Genomic DNA, 22,685 nt, shown 5'->3' with positions numbered 1-22,685 from the left:
CTTAGCTAAATCATTTTATCATCTATCCTATCTTGATGAGTTTAGAATTTTGTATTTAAATAATTTTTATTTTAACTTATATTACCATCCTAAAACATTTTTTAAACCTAGAACACCTTCTTAAATGCTAAACAACTTAAGTTAAATTGTGAGACTATAACTATCTAGTCTTCAACCCCATCAGAGACATGAGAAGAAATATTATTTGAGTATGTAGGAAGTTCAGGAACACAGCTTCCAAAAATTATAGACCACCTGCACCTAATATTTTTTTTATAACATTGGAGCATCTATCTTCAGCCTTCTGTCCCAGAATATCTGCCAGACCTTACGTGAAGCAGGAATTATGGAAAACTAACTTTCCCTGTCTTGGCAAAGCTTAGCAGTCAACTATCTTGTGTCTATTTGTCGTTTGGGCAGCATTCTGTCTGTAGATGAAGTTAGGGCATTTATTGCCTGGTGGCTAGCATGCCATAATTGAAGCAACTCCGTATGGAGGACATTAGTGATCATCATCTTCTTTGAAGTGGAATGGGGGTACTTTCAGGAGCAGATCTGTCTCAGAGTCAAAAGATCATTTTTAAAATTTCATTATTTATTTACATTCCCATCATTGCCCCTTCTCTTAGACAGGCATTATGCCTATACAACTCACTTAAAAATTCATGGTTTAGTCCTAGTCCTTTTAATAGCTGGTATTACAAACTGTTTAGGATAATTAAATAATACAAGTTAATAGTAAGTCAAACTTCTCTCTTGCCCCACCCCCAGTTCTTCATCCCATTCCTCTTCTCCTTGCTTCTGAGAGGGTGCTCTTCTCCTCCACCAAACTTCCCCCTTCCCTGAGTCTCTCGAGGATTAAGCACATCTTCCACTAAGGCTTGACTAGGCAGACCTCTGTTATAGTTGTGCCAGTGACCTCGGCCTGGCCCGTGTATGCTCCTGGTTGGTGGCTCAGTCTCTGGGAGTTCCCTGGGGTCTGGGTAAGCTGAGACTGCTGGTATTCCTATGGGGACACTCTCCCCTTCAGCTTCAATCCTCCACCTATTCAACCATTGGGATCCCCAACTTAAGTCCAATGGTTGTGTGTAAGTATCTGCACCCGTCTCAGTCAGCTGCTGGTAAGATCTCTTGGAGGGCAGCCTTGCTAGGCTCCTGTCTGTAAGCACTTCATAGTATCAGTAATAGTGTCTGAACTTGGTGCCTTCCCATGAGATGGATCCCAAGTTGGGCCAGTCATTGGACTACCTTTCTTCAGTCTTTTCTCCTTTTTTGTAATGTATAAGTGCTCTGCTGAATATACATTCACATGCCAGAAGAGGGCATCAGATTCCCGTATAGATGGTTGTGAGCCACCATGTAATTGCTGAGAATTGAACTTGGAACCTCTGGAAGAGCAGCCAGTGCTCCTAAACAGTGAGCTATCTCACCAGCCCCTCAAAAGATCTTTTAATAATGAAATAATTTTAAATGCCATATATTGTAGATCTCTGATGCATTTGAAGAGCATCTATTCATAGTATATCTGAATTGTTAAACTGTTTATTCCTGGCTACTTACTATATATTAAACATTTTATTGTAATTAACTAAACTAGTATCTAATATGACCATTAGTTTGACTTACTATTAACTTGTATTATTTAATTATCCTAAACAGTTTGTAATACCAGCTATTAAAAGGACTAGGACTAAACCATGAATTTTTAAGTGAGTTGTATAGGCATAATGCCTGTCTAAGAATTGAAACACACACACACACACTCTCTCTCTCTCTCTCTCTCTCTCTCTCTGTCTCTCTCTCTCTCTCACTCACACACACACACACACACACACACACACACGCATGCATGCACATATATCATACTGTAATACAATTAATCTCAAATTTTGTACCAGTATACAATGATCTCTGTCAATGTAGGATTCTGGCTATAAAATGCTTTTGTTTAAGACTACTCTTAAATAATAGGTTCAATATTCTATCCCTATTTGTCTATTTTATTATAATATTACTATATCACCCCTTATTGTTTTCAAGCCTTTTCCCTTTCCCTAAGAAAGAAAGAAGGCGCCGGGCGGTGGTGGCACACGCCTTTAATCCCAGCACTTGGGAGGCAGAGGCAGGCGGATTTCTGAGTTTGAGGCCAGCCTGGTCTACAAAGTGAGTTCCAGGACAGCCAGGGCTATACAGAGAAACCCTGTTTCGAAAAACAAAAAACAAAAAACAAAAAAACAAAACAAAACAAAACAAAAAAACAAAAACAAAACAAAACAAAAAAAAACAAAACAAAAAAAAAGAAAGAAAGAAGGCTAGAAATGAGGAAAGGAAAGATAGAAATATCTTTATTATTTGTAAAGTATTCCCCCAAATGACACATATATATTGTTTAAAAAAATAATCAAACAACCAATCTCCCAACTTAAGGAACTGGAATAACAGTCTGCTTATAATTGTTTCCTGCTAAATTGGGGAGAAGAATTCCTGTTTGGGGACCCAAAAGGAAATTGGGAAAAATTGTTAGGTCAAAAGAAAGATAGCTGGCAATATTTGTTGTGCAGTCTCTATGTTCTGAGAAAGTTCCAGGCTTAATTCAAGTGCTGACTGGTACAAACTGAAAGGTTGGATGAATCAAGGTCATATGAGGTCAGTAATTCTTTTGGAAGTTGTTCTAGAAGCAAGTTTCTGGAAACAGCATCAGTTTGAGGCAGGATTGATCAAGGACTTGGAACAGTAGGTCTCAGCATCTCAGCATTCCTGAGGGTGAATCCTGTCAGGGCTTCCCTCTTTGTGATTGTTTGTTTGTTTTGTTTTTACTTTGAACAGAATGCTATATATTATTATGTATATTGGAGGTAATATTTGTTTCTATATTAGCATGATGTATGGAATGTGAAATGTGCACAGATCAGTTAAAGATGAATTTTGGCTCCTTGTTTGAACAGGTGAAAGACAACTGTCTTTATGAATTAGTTTGATCACATAAGCCAGTTGTAATGTAAATCTTCATCCATGCCATATGAAAGTACGGCATGATGAATCTTGAGAACTCTGTAGCCAACAAGATCTGTTGGGTATGTATAGCTGGAGTTCTGGCTAGAGACCTTTTTATGTCTCGGCCAGTTTATGGGCTGTTCCTATGTAGATGGATCAGCAAATTATGTTACCTATCCTGTTTGATCTTCTTGATTTCTTTCTTACTGTCTGCAACCAAAATCTTCAGGGGGTCTTCCTCTATCAAATCTGATCCTTATTACTTTGGAAGGAGTCCAAAGCCATTTTTTCTTTTCTGTTAACACAAACATAGAGCCTCTCTCTCAAAATAGCTTGTACTTGGTCCATCAACTTGAAGTCATCAAAAGTATAGTTTGAATTAATTTAGCAGCTTCTTTTTTATTCAGGTCTGATCTGTTTTGACCTCTCTCATAGAGGATTTGTAATACTATTGGAATCTTAGAACTCGTAACAACCTTCATTTTGATAAATTAAAACAGTTTAAAACAAAACAATTTAAAACAATTAGTATCATTTATTTGGACAGGGGATTTTCTGTGTAGTGAACACAGGCTTGGATCTGTAGATTACACTGGCTTCAAACTCACAAGAAACCTATCTGTCCCTGGTTTTCTTTCCTACGTATTAAGATCAAAGGCCTGGATTTATTTATTTATTTAATGTACCCTTAAACATTTATATCAATTCTCATTTACTTATCCTTTTTTTGGAGATTAATATCTTTGATAATTTAAAACAATTAAATACAAGCATTATTATTTATTAAAACGGTTTCTCTATGTAGCCTGGGCTGAACTGGTTTTCTCTGTAGATTAGGCTGGCCTCAGACTCGCAAGAAACCTATCTGTCCTTGCTTTTGTCTCCCAAGCATTGAGCTCAAAAGCTTATATTTATTTACTTATGTATATATCCTTGAAAACATTTATATCATTTCTCATCTCTTCCTCCCTTCAAAATATATCTATAAACCCCTTTCTCTTTATATAGATTAAATTAATATCTTTCTCTCTATTCAACTTTATTCAAATTCCCTTTCAAGTTAGCTCTCATGAGCTGACATTAGTCCTCCTGTGGGAATCCCACATTCAAAGAAGACAGGATGGCTGCTAAGAGTAGCGTGAAACTCTATCCCATGTTAGCTCTCATAATGGCTTTGTTTTTCTGTTGGATAAAAACAAAACAATTCTGCCCCAACCCCAACTCTGGGTCCCCACATTGACTAGAAGAATATACCTTTCCTAAGGGCAAAATGGTTTTTGGCAGCAGAAAAGCATTACTCTTAAATTTGAAATTATAACATAGAAATTATAAACATACTTTTTAAATATTGTCATATTCTCCCTTCTCTTTATATAAATTTAAGATTGATATGTATTTATTTTTTTTAATTGCTAAGAATCCTCCTAATGATTATTAAGCAAAAACCTGTATAATGATTTTAAGGGAAAATTTGTCCTTTTGCATCTCATATGCTTGTTTGCATGTGGCTGCATCCATCAGCAAAGGGTCTCGCCTTGACTCCATTGTGTAAGCCAGTATGGTCCAGAATTAAGAGATCTGTCTCCCTTCTCTGTTAGTTTTTAGTTCAGAAGCTGTGTTGTACCTGCACAATTAAGCTGACGTTTGTCCTCAGCTCAGAGCTGTGCTTTAACAGCAGTGCCAAGTAGCACCCAGGATGAGCCTAGGCTGGCTGCCATTTAGGCCTGCAGTTGAAGCTTAAGGGCTCTGTTGCCTGGCAAGACATTCGGTTCAGTGTGTGCATCTGTGTTTTAGCTCATGTTATGAACCCTGGAATTATGCGTGCCAAATCAGCATGTATTTTAGTCCTTGTCTGGAACTTCTCATGGCTTTTTGCATGGCTTGGGGAAAAGCCAATGTTGCTGAGGAAACATTTTTCCCTGTCTTCCTAATTTTAAAGGGATAATGGGCATGTGCTTTTTATTTGAGAATCAGAAATCAATTTTGTTAAAAGTGAGTTCTTGCCAGACACTGAGGTGCCAATATATTGTTGGAAAATATTTAATGTCAATCTGGTGCTTCTATCCTGCCTGAGTATTCAGTTCCCAAATAAAAGACACACATAAGCCGGATGTGGTGGCACACGCCTTTAATCCCAGCACTCGGGAGACAGGCAGGCAGAATTCTGAGTTAGAGGCCAGCCTGGTCTACAGAGTGAGTTCCAGGACAGCCAGGACTATCTATACAGAGAAACCCTGTCTCAAAAAAACCAAAAAAAAAAAAAAAAGACACACATACCTTTATATTTATAATAAGCCTTAATCAGCACTGGAGCTAGGCAGGTTTCTAGATAGATACCTAGCAGATACCATTTCCATGCCAATAAGCCCACTATATGATTTGCCATGTTTTGTCTGGGTTTCTCTTAACTCCAGTTACCCAGCCCTTGTGGCCATTATTTTAAAAGTCTTTCCCCATGGTATCTTTTCCTCTCTCCATCTTCCTTTCTCTCCTTGTGGTCTCCTGAGACTCCCAACCCAGGAACCCCAAACTCTGCCTATGTCTCTTATGCTCAGCTATTGGTTGTCAGTGTCTTTATTTAACCAATAGTTTTAAGTTATGGGTCAAGGTCACATTGTACCTGCAGATTCTCTCCTTCCTGGGAGCACCAGGTCTTGGGGACCATTATTTAGCATTATAATACAAGTACTACATTTAGGGGTCATTTGGGGTTCTCTAATCCAGGTTTTTATGAATGTCAGAGAAGGTCTTGATAAAATACATATATACTATGCCCAGAAATGAGGGTCTTCAAAATTATAGCCCAAAAGACAGAAAAAATATTCATATGGCCCCAGACACCTCGCCAAAAGGTTCTTTTTTTTTCCTTTCTTTCTTTTTCTTTTCTTTTCTTTTTTTTAGTTTTTTTTTTTTTTCCCCCGAGACAGGGTTTCTCTGTGTAGTCCTGACTGTCCTGGAACTCACTCTGTAGACCAGGCTGGCCTCAAACTCAGAAATCCGCCTGCCTCTGCCTCCCAAGTGCTGGGATTAAAGGCGTGTGCCACCACAGCCCGGCTGGGGGGAGGGATCTTTTCTTACTCCCCGCAAATGGGTTCCCTCAGTGAACCGCCATCCCTTCCCTAGGAAGATAATTAAGCAAGGCCGGAGGATTCAGCTAAGATGCAAAGTGGAAGCTCCTTCTATACCCGACTTGCCCAAGGGCCGTGATTTCCTTCAAATAATTCCTGCTCATTGCAGCTCTAATCTGCCCTCAGTTTTGCACCTCAGGGTCTCAGCCCATAGCAACAGGGGGGTAACCGGAAGCCAGGACTGTGCGCTCATGATTGGATGCTGTACTAACCTGGAGTAGAGTCCCCACCGGAAGAAAGCCCTTGTGGTTGAGACACTCTCCTCCCGGAACTGTAGGGGTCTCCAGCTCAGAGTCTGAGGACGCTAGCTCTCTGAACTTCAAACCTCAAGCGACTTCGATGTGTTCCGGTCATGGAGCATCAAAACAGCAGCTACCCGACTCACGTGGGACCTGAGGAGGAAAAATGGGAAGGTCAGTGCTTTGTAAGAGTGGTGGGTGGGCCACAGCCATGAGGGGAGGAGTGTCCCCCACCCCCGTTCCCCCATCCCCACCCCGGGAGCTGACAGAACGGGCAGAGTGCGCTTGCGCATGCGCGCACCCTCCGTTCACCATCCTTGACATCATGGCGACTTCGCGCCACACTAGGCCCTATTTCCTCAGTTTCAGGTTCTAAAGCACAGACAGCTTTGCCGGATGGAGAGGGAAGAAATGAGGGAGAGAGTGGACGGGGCCTGCCTGGGTCTGGAGCCGCAGCAGCGGAAGGGGACACAGCAGAGGAACTAAGTGAAGGTCAGCCTGCTGCTCGCGCGGCAGGCCTCATGGATAACAGCAACCCAGAGGACAATGGCGACACTGGCTGTGCCCAGGAGAAGGAGGAGCAGCCAGAGGAGCCAGTTCTCAAGGATGCGGTGGGCACTGAGGATGTACTAGCACTGGTAACCCGTGTACATTCTATGCCACTTAGAGTGTGTAGTGTAGAGCCGATTTCAGTTAGTGTTTCCCGGGTACAGCCTATGACACATATGGTGCCCTGCGGACAGTCTGTGTCACGTGTGGTGCCCTGTAGACAGCGTATTCCACATTTGGGGCCCCGCAGACAGTGTATTCCACGTTTGGGGCCCCGTAGACAGCATATTCCACATTTGGGGCCCCGTAGACAGCGTATTCCACGCTTGGGGCCCCGTAGACAGCATATTCCACATTTGGGGCCCCGTAGACAGCGTATTCCACGCTTGGGGCCCCGTAGACAGTGTATTCCACGCTTGGGGCCCCGGAGACAGCATATTCCACATTTGGGGCCCCGCAGACAGCGTATTCCAAGTTTGGGGCCCCGGAGACAGCATATTCCACATTTGGGGCCCCGGAGACAGCATATTCCACATTTGGGGCCCCGTAGACAGCATATTCCACATTTAGGACCCCGTAGACAGCATATTCCACATTTGGGGCCCCGTAGACAGTATATTCCACATTTGGGGCCCCGTAGACATTGTATTCCACATTTGTTGCCCCATAGACAATGTATTCCACGTATGGTGCCGCATGTGCAGCCTATGCCACCTACAGTGCCCCATGTGCAGCCTATGCCACCTGTAGTACCCTCTGTACAGCCTATTCCACCTATGGTGCCCCATATACAAGCTATGCTACCTATGGTGACCTGTATACAGGCTATGCCACCTATGGTGCCCTGTGGACAGCCTATGCCACATATGGTGACCCATGTACAGCCTATGCCACCTATAGTGCCCCATGTGCAGCCTATGCTACCTATAGTGCCCCATGTGCAGCCTATGCCACCTATAGTGCCCCATGTGCAGCCTATGCCACCTATAGTGCCCCATGTGCAGCCTATGCCACCTGTAGTACCCTCTGTACAGCCTATTCCACCTATGGTTCCCCGTATACAAGCTATGCCACCTATGGTTCCCCGTATACAAGCTATGCCACCTATGGTGCCCCGTATACAAGCTATGCCACCTATGGTGCCCTGTATACAAGCTATGCCACCTATGGTGCCCCGTGTACAAGCTATGCCACATACAGTGCCCCGTATACAAGCTATGCCACATATGGTGCCCTGTGGACAGCCTATTCAACCTATGATGCCCCATGTACAGCCTATGCCACCTATGGTTCCCCGTGTACAGCCTATGCCACCTATGGTGCCCCGTGGACAGCCTATGCCATGTATGGTGACCCATGTACAGGCTATGCCACCTATTGAGCCCTCTGTACAACTTATGCCACCTCTTGTGCCCTCTGTACAACTTATGCCACCTTTTGTGCCCTCTGTACAGCCTATGCCCCCTATGGTGCCCCGTGGACAGGCTATACCGCTTATGGTGCCCTCTGTACAGCCTATGCCACCTGTGGTGCCCCATGGACAGGCTATGCTACCTATGGTGCCTCGTGTACAGCTGATGCCACCTGTGGTGCCCCGTGGACAGCTTATGCCACATATGTTGCCCTGTGGGCAGCCTATTCTACCTATGATGCCCCATGTACAGCCTATGCCACCTATGGTGCCCTGTGGGCAGTCTATGCCACGTATGGTGACCCATGTACAGCCTATGCCACCTATGGTGCCCCGTGGGCAGTCTATGCCACGTATGGTGACCCATGTACAGCCTATGCCACCTATGGTGCCCAGTGGGCAGTTTATGCCACGTATGGTGACCCATGTACAGCCTATGCAACCTATGGTGCCCCGTGGGCAGCTTATACCACCTATGGTGCCCCGTGGGCAGTCTATGCCACGTATGGTGACCCATATGGAGCCTATGCCGCCTATGGTGCCCCGTGGGCAGCCTATGCCACCTATGGTGCCCCATGGGCAGCCTATGCCACGTATGGCGACCCATGTACAGCCTATGCCACCTATGGTGCCCTGTGGGCAGTCTATGCCACCTATGGTGCCCCATGGACAGCCTATGCCATGTATGGTGACTCATGTACAGCCTATGCCGCCTATGGTGCCCTGTGGGCAGCCTATGACACCTATGGTGTCCCATGGGCAGCCTATGCCACGTATGGTGACCCATGTACAGCCTATGCCACCTATGGTGCCCTGTAGACAGTCTATGCCACCTATGGTGCCCTGTGGGCAGCCTATGTCACATATTGTGCCCCATGGACAGCCTATGGTGACCCATGTACAGCCTGTGCCAGGCACTGTGCCCCACAGACATCCTGTGCCAGGCACTAGGCCCTTTGTGCAACCTATGCCAGTCGTGATGCCCAATATACAGCCTGTGGCAGTACTGGTGCTTGGAGTACAGCTTATGCCATATATGGTGCGCCATGTATGGACTATGTTAATAATGGTGACGGTTATACAGCCAGTGCCCATTCCTATGCCACATGTGCAGCCTATGGCAGTCATTGTGCTTTGGGCACACAACATGCCCATTCCTGTGCCACGTGCACAGCGTATGCCAATCAGTAGGCCCTGGGCACAGCCCATGCCCACTCCTGTGCCACATGTGCAGCCTATGGCAGTCATTGTGCTTTGGGCACAGTCTATGCCCATTCCTGTGCCACGTGCACAGCGTATGCCAATCAGTAGGCCCTGGGCACAGCTCATGCCCACTCCTGTGCCACATGTGCAGCCTATGGCAGTCATTGTGCTTTGGGCACAGTCTATGCCCATTCCTGTGCCACGTGCACAGCGTATGCCAATCAGTAGGCCCTGGGTACAGCCCATGCCCACTCCTGTGCCACATGTGCAGCCTATGGCAGTCATTGTGCTTTGGGCACAGTCTATGCCCATTCCTGTGCCACGTGCACAGCGTATGCCAATCAGTAGGCCCTGGGTACAGCCCATGCCCACTCCTGTGCCACATGTGCAGCCTATGGCAGTCATTGTGCTTTGGGCACAGCCCATGCCCACTCCTGTGCCACATGTGCAGCCTATGGCAGTCATTGTGCTTTGGGCACAGTCTATGCCCATTCCTGTGCAACGTGCACAGCGTATGCCAATCAGTAGGCCCTGGGTACAGCTCATGCCCACTCCTGTGCCACATGTGCAGCCTATGGCCGTCATTGTGCTTTGGGCACAGTCTATGCCCATTCCTGTGCCACGTGCACAGCGTATGCCAATCAGTAGGCCCTGGGCACAGCCCATGCCCACTCCTGTGCCACATGTGCAGCCTATGGCAGTCATTGTGCTTTGGGCACAGTCTATGCCCATTCCTGTGCCATGTGCACAGCGCATGCCAATCAGTAGGCCCTGGGTACAGCCCATGCCCACTCCTGTGCCACATGTGCAGCCTATGGCAGTCATTGTGCTTTGGGCACAGCCCATGCCCACTCCTGTGCCATGTGCACAGCGTATGCCAATCAGTAGGCCCTGGGTACAGCTCATGCCCACTCCTGTGCCACATGTGCAGCCTATGGCCGTCATTGTGCTTTGGGCACAGTCTATGCCCATTCCTGTGCCACGTGCACAGCGTATGCCAATCAGTAGGCCCTGGGCACAGCCCATGCCCACTCCTGTGCCACATGTGCAGCCTATGGCAGTCATTGTGCTTTGGGCACAGCCCATGCCCACTCCTGTGCCACATGTGCAGCCTATGGCAGTCATTGTGCTTTGGGCACACAACATGCGCATTCCTGTGCCACATACACAGCGTATGTCAATCAGTAGGCCCTGGGTACAGCCCATGCCCACTCCTGTGCCACATGTGCAGCCTATGGCAGTCATTGTGCTTTGGGCACAGCTCATGCCCACTCCTGTGCCACATGTGCAGCCTATGGCAGTCATTGTGCTTTGGGCACAGTCTATGCCCATTCCTGTGCCACGAGCACAGCGTATGCCAATCAGTAGGCCCTGGGTACAGCCCATGCCCACTCCTGTGCCACATGTGCAGCCCATGGCAGTCGTTGTGCTTTGGGCACAGTCTATGCCCATTCCTGTGCCACGAGCACAGCGTATGCCAATCAGTAGGCCCTGGGCACAGCCCATGCCCACTCCTGTGCCACATGTGCAGCCTATGGCAGTCATTGTGCTTTGGGCACAGTCTATGCCCATTCCTGTGCCACGTGCACAGCGTATGCCAATCAGTAGGCCCTGGGTACAGCCCATGCCCACTCCTGTGCCACATGTGCAGCCTATGGCAGTCATTGTGCTTTGGGCACAGTCTATGCCCATTCCTGTGCCACGTGCACAGCGCATGTCAATCAGTAGGCCCTGGGCACAGCCCATGCCCAATCCTATGCCAGATGTGCAGCCTATGGCAGTCATTGTGCTTTGGGCACAGCCCATGCCCACTCCTGTGCCACATGTGCAGCCTATGGCAGTCATTGTGCTTTGGGCACAGTCTATGCCCATTCCTGTGCCACGTGCACAGCGTATGCCAATCAGTAGGCCCTGGGTACAGCCCATGCCCACTCCTGTGCCACATGTGCAGCCTATGGCAGTCATTGTGCTTTGGGCACAGTCTATGCCCATTCCTGTGCCACGTGCACAGCGTATGCCAATCAGTAGGCCCTGGGTACAGCCCATGCCCACTCCTGTGCCACATGTGCAGCCTATGGCAGTCATTGTGCTTTGGGCACAGTCTATGCCCATTCCTGTGCCACGTGCACAGCGTATGCCAATCAGTACTCCCTGGGCACAACCCATGCCCACTCCTGTGCCACATGTGCAGCCTATGGCAGTCATTGTGCTTTGGGCACAGCCCATTCCTGTTCTCAATTTACAGCCTGTTCTAATCAGTAGGCCCTGGGCACAGCCTATGAGCATTCCTGTGCCCCATGTACAGCATATGCCAGTCACTGTTCCCTGGACACAACCTATACCAGCTAAGATACCTAGCATACCACCTATGCCAATGCCTACAGCACAGACTATGCCAGTCAGGGTAGCTTGTGTACAGCCCATACCTCTTACAGTGTCCCGTGTGCAGTCTATGTCATGTTCAGTGAGCAATATGCAGCCTGTGCCAGTTACAATGCCCCATGTACAATCAATGCGAGTTACAGTACCTCATGCATGGCCTATGCCAGCTACAATACCCCATGCACAACCTGTGCCAGTTACAATGCCCCATGTACAATCTATACAAGTTATAGTACCTCATGCACGGCCTATGCCAGCTACAATACCACATGTACAACCTGTGCCAGTTATGATGCCCTGTGCACAGCCTATACCTGTTTCAGTGTCCAATGTACAGCCTATGTCAGCGCTGGTGCCCCACCACGACCTCTGCCTACGTGATGGATTTACAAGGCTGCAGCTTCAGGAGCTAGAACGGGTTTTCCAGAGAAATCACTATCTCCGTGCTGAAGAAGGGTAAGCATAGTGTGCTGTCAGTGCTTTAAGGAGGGAGCAAGCGGCTACAGAGAGGCCTCTGACCCTCTGGCAGCTGTCCTTCTTGTCTTCATTTATTAGAAACGTTAAATTACATTTTAAGTGTTTTTTATTGCCTGAGTTTTTTTTTTTTTTTCAATCCGGGGTGGAGGCAAGATGTGTGCCTCATGTTTGGATGTCAGAGGCCAGCGCTAACGGACTGGCTCCTCTTCTTCCACTCTGGGCCCTAGGCTCAAAATCAGGCTCTGCTGCAAGCAGGATTATCTGCTGAGTAATCTTGCCTACCTCCACATTGCCTTCTAGGACTAAGGCTAAAACTAAGAGCAGTCATTCAGCCTGCCAGACCCTGTCTTGCTGTCCCAGGGCTCTGGGATGGGAGTGGGAGCTATGCTAAAGGCTGTGCAGCTTGTAGTATCTACTTGGAGCAAGTAAAACCTTTGTCAGTGTCTGCTGATCTAGGTGAGGCCCTGTTAGGACCGGCCTCAGAAGCCCGAGGGGTGGTTGGGATTACACGTGGTGACAGTCACTCAATGTGATACATCTTTGTATCGTGCATATTTCTCTCTCTTTCCTAATATAAACACATCGGCAGGACCTTTCTCTTTACTACTGGTTTTAGTAGTTTCTGAAAATTGTGTGCCCTGCCTAAAGACTATTGTCCCTAAAGATAAGCGACAGTGTTGGGTATGGTGGCTTCTGCCTGTGGTCTCAACACCCAGAAGGTCAAGCATGGGCTATGGTGGTGAGTTCTGCAGGCCCAATCTGCAGATAGGAACCCTAAGTCAACAGAGAAAAATAACTTGCTTATCAGACCAGGCATGTCTGTGCCCCAGTACTTCAAGGTGAAGGAAGAGGTCATTCAAGGTCATCGTTAGTTATGAGACTACAGTCCACTGCCAGGAGGGTTTCTGCTGCTCCTTTAGGCCTAGGTTTTCTTTTTTGGTCTGTTGGGTTTTTGTTTTGTTTTGTTTTGTTTTGTTTTGTTTTGTTTTGTTTTGTTTTGTTTCATTTGTTTTGCATCTCTTTCCTTCTGATTGTGTCCTGTGGGGTCTCCCAACTGTAGCAGGGATAGCCTGAAACTTGCAGGGACCCCTTCTTTCTGTCTCCCTCCTGCTGGGAATTTGGAACTGTGTGGCCATCTCTGGGAGATTTTGTAACATTTCTTTTGTGTCTGGCTTGATTTATCATTTTATTCTCGGGACTAGTGAGGTGGATCAGCACTTAAAAGGTCCTGCTAGCCTGAGACCAAGTCCATCAAGGCTTGCTCTGATCTTCACAAGTACACTGTGGCCACAGGCAAGTGTGTGCATGTGCCACACCACACACACACACAGCTGCACAAATGCACAGGCACTCATGCACTCACACAGTAAATGAAGCAATGTAGCATGTAGTTTTCCTGATGATCAGCATGCTGGACATCATCATGTGCTCAGTGGATGATAGAGTCCTCATATGATCTCCATGAAATAATCCTCTTTTCTTTCCATTTCTCCTTTCACCATTGCAGAGTCCTTCACACAGGGTTTTCCTATGTGCACTTGCTTCTGTAGATCTTCTTTGTATTGTGTTCATTTGAGACAGCTTTAAGCTCCACCACAGCCAGTATTAAGAGCATTTTCTCTGTCTACATTAGTGGTTTTCAAGTGTGTTATTAGATATGGGCTTAGGTTTTTATGTGTATTGATAGTACCCTGCTAATGAATCACACTCAATTGTAAAAATTGAGTGTCCTAGAGGGTAGGAGATTGAGACAAATATTTTCTTAAATATAAACTGTCCTTTATGCTTTACTTCATCTGTGGTGCCAAATATTGAATATCTGTCATTTTTTGTCTCAGAAAACAGCTGGCAAGGGGAATGGGTGTGACTGAGGCCAAGTTGCAGGTGAGTAAGAAAGAAAAAGCCATTTGACATCCCAGCCACTGGAGAACTTCCTTCAGGGCTCAGACATGGTTGTTCTGTTCCTGAAGTTACACTGTTCATTTTGTGTCACTGTATATCAAAATGACTAATTTTATACAGTTCTTTTAAAGTCTCTCTCTCTCTCTCTCTCTCTCTCTCTCTGTGTGTGTGTGTGTGTGTGTGTGTGTGTGTGTGTGTGTGTGTGTGTGTGTGTGTGTTTGCCAGCCACATGTTTGTTTAGCTATGAATGTCATGAGAAGGTTCTGGATCACCATAGTTGGAGTTGCAAGTCATTGTGAGCCTGGATGCATGCTTTCTGGGAATGGAATTCAGGTTCTGTGGAGCCCCAGGTGCTCTTAATCTTTGGACCATTTCGGGAGGCACCCCAAAATAATCTTTCAGACCTGTGGTCTTTGTGGGTAGAAAGTTAGGTCAGAAGGCTCACTATGCAGACTATGCACGTTTCAAATGGTATGCACTTTGCAGAGACAATTTCAATTTATGGTAGTTCCCAGGCATAGCCCAACACTCAGAAAGCCGATAAGTTAAAGAAAGACATGTGGGAATGTGGAAAGCATACATTACAAATGGCTGGTCCTCTGGCTGGTGCCTACTGAAGCCATGCAGATAAGGACACCCTTCATGTTAACTCTCAGGACCATGCTGCTGGATCTGCCCGAAAGTGCTGATAAGAATCTGCAGAGGGCTCTACAGTAAAGACAGAAACTTGGTGTGCGATGTTTGGTTCACTGTCCGGGAAATAGTTTGAAAAACTGGGGCCAGGAGCCTGGGACTCCCACATTCTAAGGAAGCCCTGGAACATGTACCAGTCCTCCTCAAAGAATTATAGCAGTGAGACACCAAGTTATTCTGAGCAAGATAATATTAATTCTATTGATATAAATTATAGATGTAATCTACTATTACATGATGTGGGTTATGATTTATAATCCTGATTATGATACTGAAAAAATACCTGTTTCCTCTCATTGTAGAAATGGTTTAAGAAGAGGAGAGAGCACTTCAGAAGAGAACAAAGTCAGTCAGGGATGAATGATGATGCCCAAGCAGGAGCCCAATCCAACTCTCACTGAAGATGGCACAGGAGGCCTAGTGTTCCACCCTCAGCCAGGAGCACCTAGCAGATGCCTGCCATCTTCCACCAACATGTTACTGCATCTTTATTCAGTGAGGACTTGTATGTGAAATAAATAGATTCTCAGTTTCTTTGCCTCATGTGACTTTTTGATTAGTATGGTAGGTGTGGCCCTTATCACGGAAATGCCATTTAAAGAGGGCGACAAGGTCTCCTTCTGTGAGTTGATGTTACTGAGGGATCATGAGTAGCTGTTTAATATTACAGAATTAATATATTGTCACATGTCACAGTGAGTGTACATTGACCCATACATTGTTTTTGTCCTCCTAACACAATTTTCTCCCCGGATGAGCTGGAACTTTTAAAGGGATAGGTCTAAATTATACAGGTCTCAAGATTTCAGAAACACTCTAATTCTTAAAATAGGTTCCCACACTTGTAATTTCATAAACAGTAACTGATGAAAACTAAACACCACATAATATTCCAAGAAACACCTATTGACCCGTACTACCCTGTCCACCCTCTGGCTCTAAGTATCAAACATTCAACTGTCATTTCTTAGGGTCACCAATGGTGCAAGGCACACTGAATAGTAGCTGGATATCTTTCTACCCTATGTCATTGTGCTCGGGTGATTGAATTCACCCTGCAGTGGACGTGCCCACCTGGGCAGAGCAGGAAGGACTCACAAGCTGCTCCATCACACACATGCCCATGCCGCTCACACACACCACTCTGCTCAGACCCCTCCCTTCCTCACCTTGCATCCTGGGCTTGCCTTGAGTCCAATATATCAAGGACCTCAGCACAAGACCCTATACCCTGAACCCAATACAGGAGAAAGTGGGCAATATGGCTCGCCATCCTAGCAGAGGAAAGGACTTCCTCAACTGGGTCCTGGTGGTGTGGGCAGTAAAATTATCAGTTGACCAATGAGAACTCAGAAATGAAAAGCTCTAGCAAAGAGAAGGAGAACATCCTTGTGACAAAGAGACTGCATACAGAATGGTAGAAAAACCTTTACCAAGTATAATTCTGTCAAAGTGTTGGTGGCTAGAATACACAAAGACCTTAAAACTAAATGGCAGGAAAACATGCACCCAGTTAAACATTTCACCTAGAATTAAACAGGGAGTACTCACAAGTGCCTTGTGTATATGAATTCATCCACTTTGACTACTTATAAAAGACCTGCACAGAAAAAGGCTAGCCAAAATGCTACTGAGAATAGGAGGAAGCCTCGGGAATTTCCATGCAAATGGTAAAAGTGACCATTGACTTCAGCTGGGGGGAAGGAGAGTCACTTTGCTTCCATGTTCACATCATGAGGAGCTTATGCATGCTCCAGTAATGGTTTACATCAGTATACACACAGGCAGCAAAAAGAAGACTCAGTATGTTTTAAAAACATGAAATAGGAAGAGATAAGTGGAGAGGAACAGGGCAGGGGTAATTTTAGAAAAGAGAATGTGAGGGTGGATTGGAGCTGCCGCATTATAAGCAAGGATGCAATGCTCAGACAGTAAACATAGACAAAAGGTAAATCAATTCGGCCACTCACTGTATAACAGGATAGTAGAGAAATGAGAATTGGTAAGCAGAAACTAATGTCATATATATATATATATTTTCACATACACTCATGTGTCAGGAAATTACCTTATTGAGACATAACCTTATTGAAGAAAAATTTCTAAACACACTAACTAAAGACGGTTTTGAAAAGCTGAGCAGCCTGCCCCCTTTTGTAAAGTACTCACATTAGAGGCACTGAGGCATTGAGACTCCAGGCTTGCTCCTTCAGTGCTTCAGTAAACCATGTGTGGCTTTATACATGTTAGGTAAGGACTCTACAAACTGAGCTACATCTCCAGCACATAAACAATGTCTTCACTATTTTGCCAGAATGGAGAGATAAATTCTCCAGTGCTTGACACAGACACCAGCAATGCCAGGATTTACAGCAAAGAGGGATGAAAAACTAGGAAAGAAAAACATGGAGGTTTTGTTTAGAGGTATTATCAGAGCTGTGAGTTGAGTCTTATCCAAAGAGAACTGCAGCACCAGGAGTCCAGGATATTCCCACCCCAAACAAGGGACAGTGTGGAAACGTGATAGTGCTGCAGGGCCTTCTATTTGGGAGGATGAGGTGAAGAACTCTAGAAGGTGGTGCCTGGAAGGGAAGCACATTTTGCAATATAATACACTATTATTACAACAACTACTACTAAATATATACATATATATATTCATACACACATACATACATATGCATACATATGTACACACACAAAACCTCACACACACACATATTTGACCACAACGTGGGAAAATGTGGCTGCCTTAGGATGAATCTGACTACATCCCAATATAGGATTTGTTTGAATGACAGTTCCAGGATGTGTGTGTATGTATGTGTGTGTGTGTGTGTGTCCAAGACAAATGTGAGGAAGTTCAGCACAGGTATGACAATTCTCACAGCTGTTACAAGCACCTATCAAAGCCTGAGAGTAATTCTAACCCCTCTCCAGTAGCCCTGGCGAAGGTGAGTCCTCTGCTCTGTCTGCTGAGCAAGCAGAGCGTTCAATTTTGCCCAGGCTCCCATAAAGGCCGCCCTGGAAGCACGATACACTACGTGAACTCCACTTTCTGTGAAAGCCCTAAGGAAGAACTTCCCAGATAGAATCATTCTGTTATATTCGGTCTCTGCCGCGGACCGGGGACGAAATGTGGAGAAATAGACCAAGCGGTATTGTCCACACATTTCCGCAAGGCCTCTGGAGCTACTGGGGGATCTTTTCTTACTCCCTGCAAATGGGTTCACTCAGTGGACTGCCATTTCTTCCCTTGGAAGATAATTAAGCAAGGCAGGAGGACTCAGCTAAGATGCAAAGTGGAAGCCCCTCCTATACCTGAATTGCGAAGAGGAGCCTTCATTTCCTTCTAGTAATTCTTGCTCCGGTAACCTTCCCACTGTCCTCAGTTTTGCAGCATGGAGTTCAGCCCCAGCAACAGGTGGACAACCAGAAGGCAGGACACACTACCATAATTGGATATATGCTAAATTAGAGGATGGGGCCTGGAGGTGTGGAAGCAGACCATTGGTGGGTTAGAAGCTCTACTTCCGGAATTGTTGGGGGCTGTACCAGTGAATAGCGACTTCCAAGGCTTTACAGACATGGAGCATCAAAGCATCAATTACCTGCTTGATGTGGGACCTGAGGAGGATGAGGAAAATGCGAAAGGTCAGTGAGTGATGGGAAGGGTGGGTTGACGATATCCACGAGGGGAGGAGCGTCCCATATAGGACTGAACTGGAGCTGGGCGCCACAGGCTTTGCCCTGACTCCATGACACCTCCGCATTAGCCTAGGCCCTGAAGCCTGGTTTTTCCATTTCCCCACTTAAGGTGTGAAGACTCTGATGGGCTCCCTGGCTGGAGAGCGAAGAAACGAGGGAGAGAGTGGACGGAGCCTCCCTGGGTCTGGAGCCTCAGCAGAGGAAGGATACAGAGCAGGAGAATTAAGTGAAGGTGGGCCTGCTGCTGGTGCTGCAGGCCTCATGGATAACAGCAACCAAGAGGACCTTGGTGCCACTGGCTGTGCCCAGGAGAAGGAGAAGCAGCCAGAGGAGCCAGTCCCTGATTACATGGGGGATTTGGCAAATGTAAAGCCCGTGTCAGAGCCGTGGTCCACTGTTAATCCTGTGAGAGTGTTGGTGCCCGAATTCCGCCACCGTCGGAAACACAGCTTCACCTTGCAGCAACTACAAGAGCTGGAGAGCACCTTCCAGTGCAGTCACTACATCAGCACTACAGAGGCGTGAGTACATTGTCTAGCTTGCATCAGTTGGATGGGGGAATGAAGTTATGCCCAGAGAGTTTCTCCTGCTTCCTGTCCCCTTCTTGTCCACCTTTTATTTTCGTTTTACATGTACATATTTATTTAAGTCTCTCTCTCTCTCTCTCTCTCTCTCTCTCTCTCTCTCTCTCTCTCTCTCTCTCTCTGTGTGTGTGTGTGTGTGTGTGTGTGTGTGTGTGAGAGAGAGAGAGAGAGAGAGAGAGAGAGAGAGAGAGAGAGAGAGAGAGAGAGAGAAAACAGGCATGCTGTGGTTTTGTGTGCATGTTAACAAGACTGCATTGCTGGAGGCTTGATGACAGCTTGTGGGAGTTGTTTCTTGTTTTTTTTCTCCTGTGAACCCTGGGTTTTGAACTCAGGCATGCAGGCTAGCACCTTTACCCTCCAGATACAGTAGTGAGCACCAGGCCAGCCTCAGCAGCAGAGTGCAAGGCTATCTTTAAATTATTAAAATAAACCAATAAAGCCAACAAAGCAAAACCAAGAGCAAACAAACAACCACCACCAGCAGCAGCAGGCTGAATGAGAACGAGGCAATACATGTCTGTAAGCCCAGTACTTGGCCGGTAGATCCCAAGTTCTAACTTATCTCAGTTATGTAATGAGCCCCATGCCAGGCCCTTCTCCATTAGGCCATTTGTCTTGTGATTGACAGCATACTCCACCGTATGTTTTCTGTTTGGTTGGTTGGTTGGTTGTTCCTGGCAGGGGTGGAGGAGGTGTGTTCAGAGGTCCTCTTCTGATTTTTGATCCAAGATCTCACTGTGTAGCATGGCTTCCTGGAACTTGTAGGGAGCTCAGGCCTCAGATTTCAAAAGTATTTGTAATCCAGGACAGTGTGGTCAGTGTGGTGAGGTTTTCTCATACTCATTTCCTGATTGCTGTGACTTCTAATATTTCCTTACCCATAGTGGAAGAGGATTCAGCAGGGTAAAGGCATTTGCTATGAGAACCTGAGGTCCATTCAGAGGACACACATAGAAGATCACTCCCTCATGCTGTCCTCTTACATCCGCATGTGCAATAGGGACACATGCACACACTACAAAATAAATTTAAACAAGAAATGTGATATTTCATTTTTCTGGTAACCAGCGATTGGAGTACCTCATTCTTAACTGAATAATAAAAAATTTTGGATGCTTTCCATTAAGCTTCTTCGTTGGAGTTTCCTTTTATCCTGACAGAACACTTTGTTTTTCCTGTTGGCGTTTGTTTTGCAGTTTTTGTCTTGTTTTGAGTTGTTTTGTTTGTGGTTGCCTCTCCTGTACCACTGCCACATGCATTAGGAACATTTCTTTTGAAGGTTTTACTGTCTTCATTAGTGCTTTAAAACTTGCTTGTTACAGACATGCTTGGGTTTGCACATCTATTAATACTAACTTGGTAATCAAATGCTACCTGTACTGTTTGATCTAAGCACCTCAAAATTTTCAGGGTGATGATCAGAGAAAATATGAATTGAGACAAATCATTCAAAAAATGATAAAATATTCCTCTCGAATTTTATTTCACATATCCATAATTCCTTTTATCCTTTTTTAACTGTAGAAAACGTCTGGCAAGTTCCATGGGTGTGAGTGAAGCCACAGTGCAGGTCAGTCCGCACACAAAGCTGTTTGGTAGGACAGCCATTCTGGAACCTGGTGCATTTGTAGGTCCTTCTGGTTCTCTCAGTAGAATTGTGTTGTCTTTGATAACATGTCCAAACCATGGTTGAAATAACTTTTTGACGATTTATCTCTAGTTTTTTAATGTATGTTTGGGAAAGTGTGTATGTGTCCCACGTTCATGCCATATGTGTGTGGCTGATCAAGGAAGCCAGGAGAGGGCATATATTTCACGTATATGCCGGACGGACACGTATTTATAAGCAGCACAAATGGTCCTAGGAGCTAAACTCAAGTCCTCTACAAGACCAACAAGCAAGAACCACTAGACCATCATTCTAAACCAAACAAATGTCCTTTGAGATTTGTGGTCTTTGTGGGTAGAAAATGGAATAAGAAAGCCCTACTCCTCAGGAATGGCTCATTTCCTGGAGACACAAACTTCTTAAGGAACAAAGAATTGTACCAAGCTTGTTTTCACTAAGTGCATATATATATCACATACATGTATTCTGTGGGTAAATCATTATATGCATTTTAACTTAGAAAGTGTGTACACATTATGTGTAAAATAGATGTATTCTGTATAGATGTGTAGCACTTATATATGCACATTAAAATCATATATATGTGTGTGTATATATGTATATATAAAGAAATATTAACATATTGTCAGACTAGTATACTTTTGTGTATATATGTGCGTATGAGTTTTTTGAGGGTGAGAGTTTCTCTGTGTAGCCCTCCCTGTCCTAAACTCACTCTGTAGAATAGGCTGGCCTCAAACTCACAGAGATCCTCCTGCCTGTGCCTCCCTAGTGCCTAAATTGAATATGTGTGCCAAAATGACCTGGCCAATCCTAGTGCTCTAGGGAGTAACACTATGGTTGTGACATATGAATTATGCAAAGTGATATAGCTAGGGCATCCCTGAAACTATTTGTAAAAAATATTCATAAATTATATCCTTACAGTCTGAATAGGGGGGAGGTTATAATCCACAGGTCAAATCCACATAACTAATTAAAATTTAGCTAAACAGAAACTTATGGAAATGGAGAAGATATCAAGTCAAAAACCCAACTTGCTCGTTTTGTTCGTTCTTTGATCCCTTTGTATGGGTTTTGACCATATTCATCCTGTTCCCCATAAACCTTTGTGTCCGCTAATTTTTAATAATACATCGAGACTAATTTGTGCTGCTCAAATATATATCTGTGTGTGTGTGTGTGTGTGTGTGTGTGTGTGTGTGTGTGTGTGTATACCCTGATGTACCATGAAAAACACTGTTTTCTTGTGGTCATACACAGCCTCTTTCCATCCTCTTTGCCATATGATCTCTGAGCCTTGGAAGGAGGACATATGGTATATATGTTCTATTTTGGGATGAGAATTCTTCAATCTCCTGTTTTCTATGCCTTGCTCAGTAGAAGAACTCTATGTCGATCAGTTCTCAAAGTAGTATTTTCTCTGATGAGAGCCGAGAACTGCACTAAATAGAATGATACAACATTAGTTGTCAGTTTAATGTTATGCCGACTTGGCAGAGTAATAGGAAGGGGGTCGCCCCCTAGGACTTGTCTAGTTACAGGTTCTTGGCCTTCATAATGGTGCCAGGTGTAGGTTTCAGAGTGTGGAGTAGAACCTGAATTCCATTGGACACTACTTGATTACTACAATTAGGAAAAGAATACTGTAGATTCTGGTTTTTATTAAGTCCTTCAACTATAATCCTAGTGGTTTACTCCTGTCTCCCAATTCCTTTTTCCCAATGACTTTAGGAATGGTTTTTGAAGAGGAGAGAAAAATACAGGAGTTATAAGAGGCTGTAA

General features: G+C 45.3%; 3 protein-coding genes across 3 annotated transcripts; all 3 read left to right on the top strand.

Moving 5' to 3' along the window:
• Positions 1-6,474: 6,474 nt before the first annotated feature.
• Positions 6,475-9,140, top strand: LOC110287111 (uncharacterized). The gene is given in 4 exon segments (XM_085837842.1): positions 6,475-6,535; positions 6,725-6,999; positions 7,581-8,049; positions 8,155-9,140. Coding segments are annotated over 4 exon segments (1,791 nt in total).
• A 160-nt stretch (positions 9,141-9,300) lies between these two features.
• On the top strand, positions 9,301-12,366 carry LOC147004789 (uncharacterized). Its single transcript, XM_085837841.1, has 2 exons — positions 9,301-10,592; positions 10,713-12,366. The coding sequence occupies exons 1-2, from the start codon at positions 9,301-9,303 to the stop codon at positions 12,364-12,366; spliced, it is 2,946 nt and encodes a 981-aa protein (XP_085693967.1).
• Positions 12,367-18,565: 6,199 nt separating this feature from the next.
• Positions 18,566-22,685, top strand: LOC147004788 (paired box protein Pax-3-A-like). The gene is made up of 4 exons (XM_085837755.1): positions 18,566-18,632; positions 18,796-19,207; positions 20,795-20,840; positions 22,635-22,685. The coding sequence occupies exons 1-4, from the start codon at positions 18,566-18,568 to the stop codon at positions 22,683-22,685; spliced, it is 576 nt and encodes a 191-aa protein (XP_085693881.1).

Source organism: Mus caroli, unplaced genomic scaffold, assembly GCF_978045245.1.
Source record: "Mus caroli unplaced genomic scaffold, Mus_caroli_1 scaffold_5, whole genome shotgun sequence".
In the NCBI taxonomy this organism is placed as follows: domain Eukaryota; kingdom Metazoa; phylum Chordata; class Mammalia; order Rodentia; family Muridae; genus Mus; species Mus caroli.
Note: the sequence above shows the minus strand (reverse complement) of the source record. Positions and strands in the feature narration are given on the sequence as shown.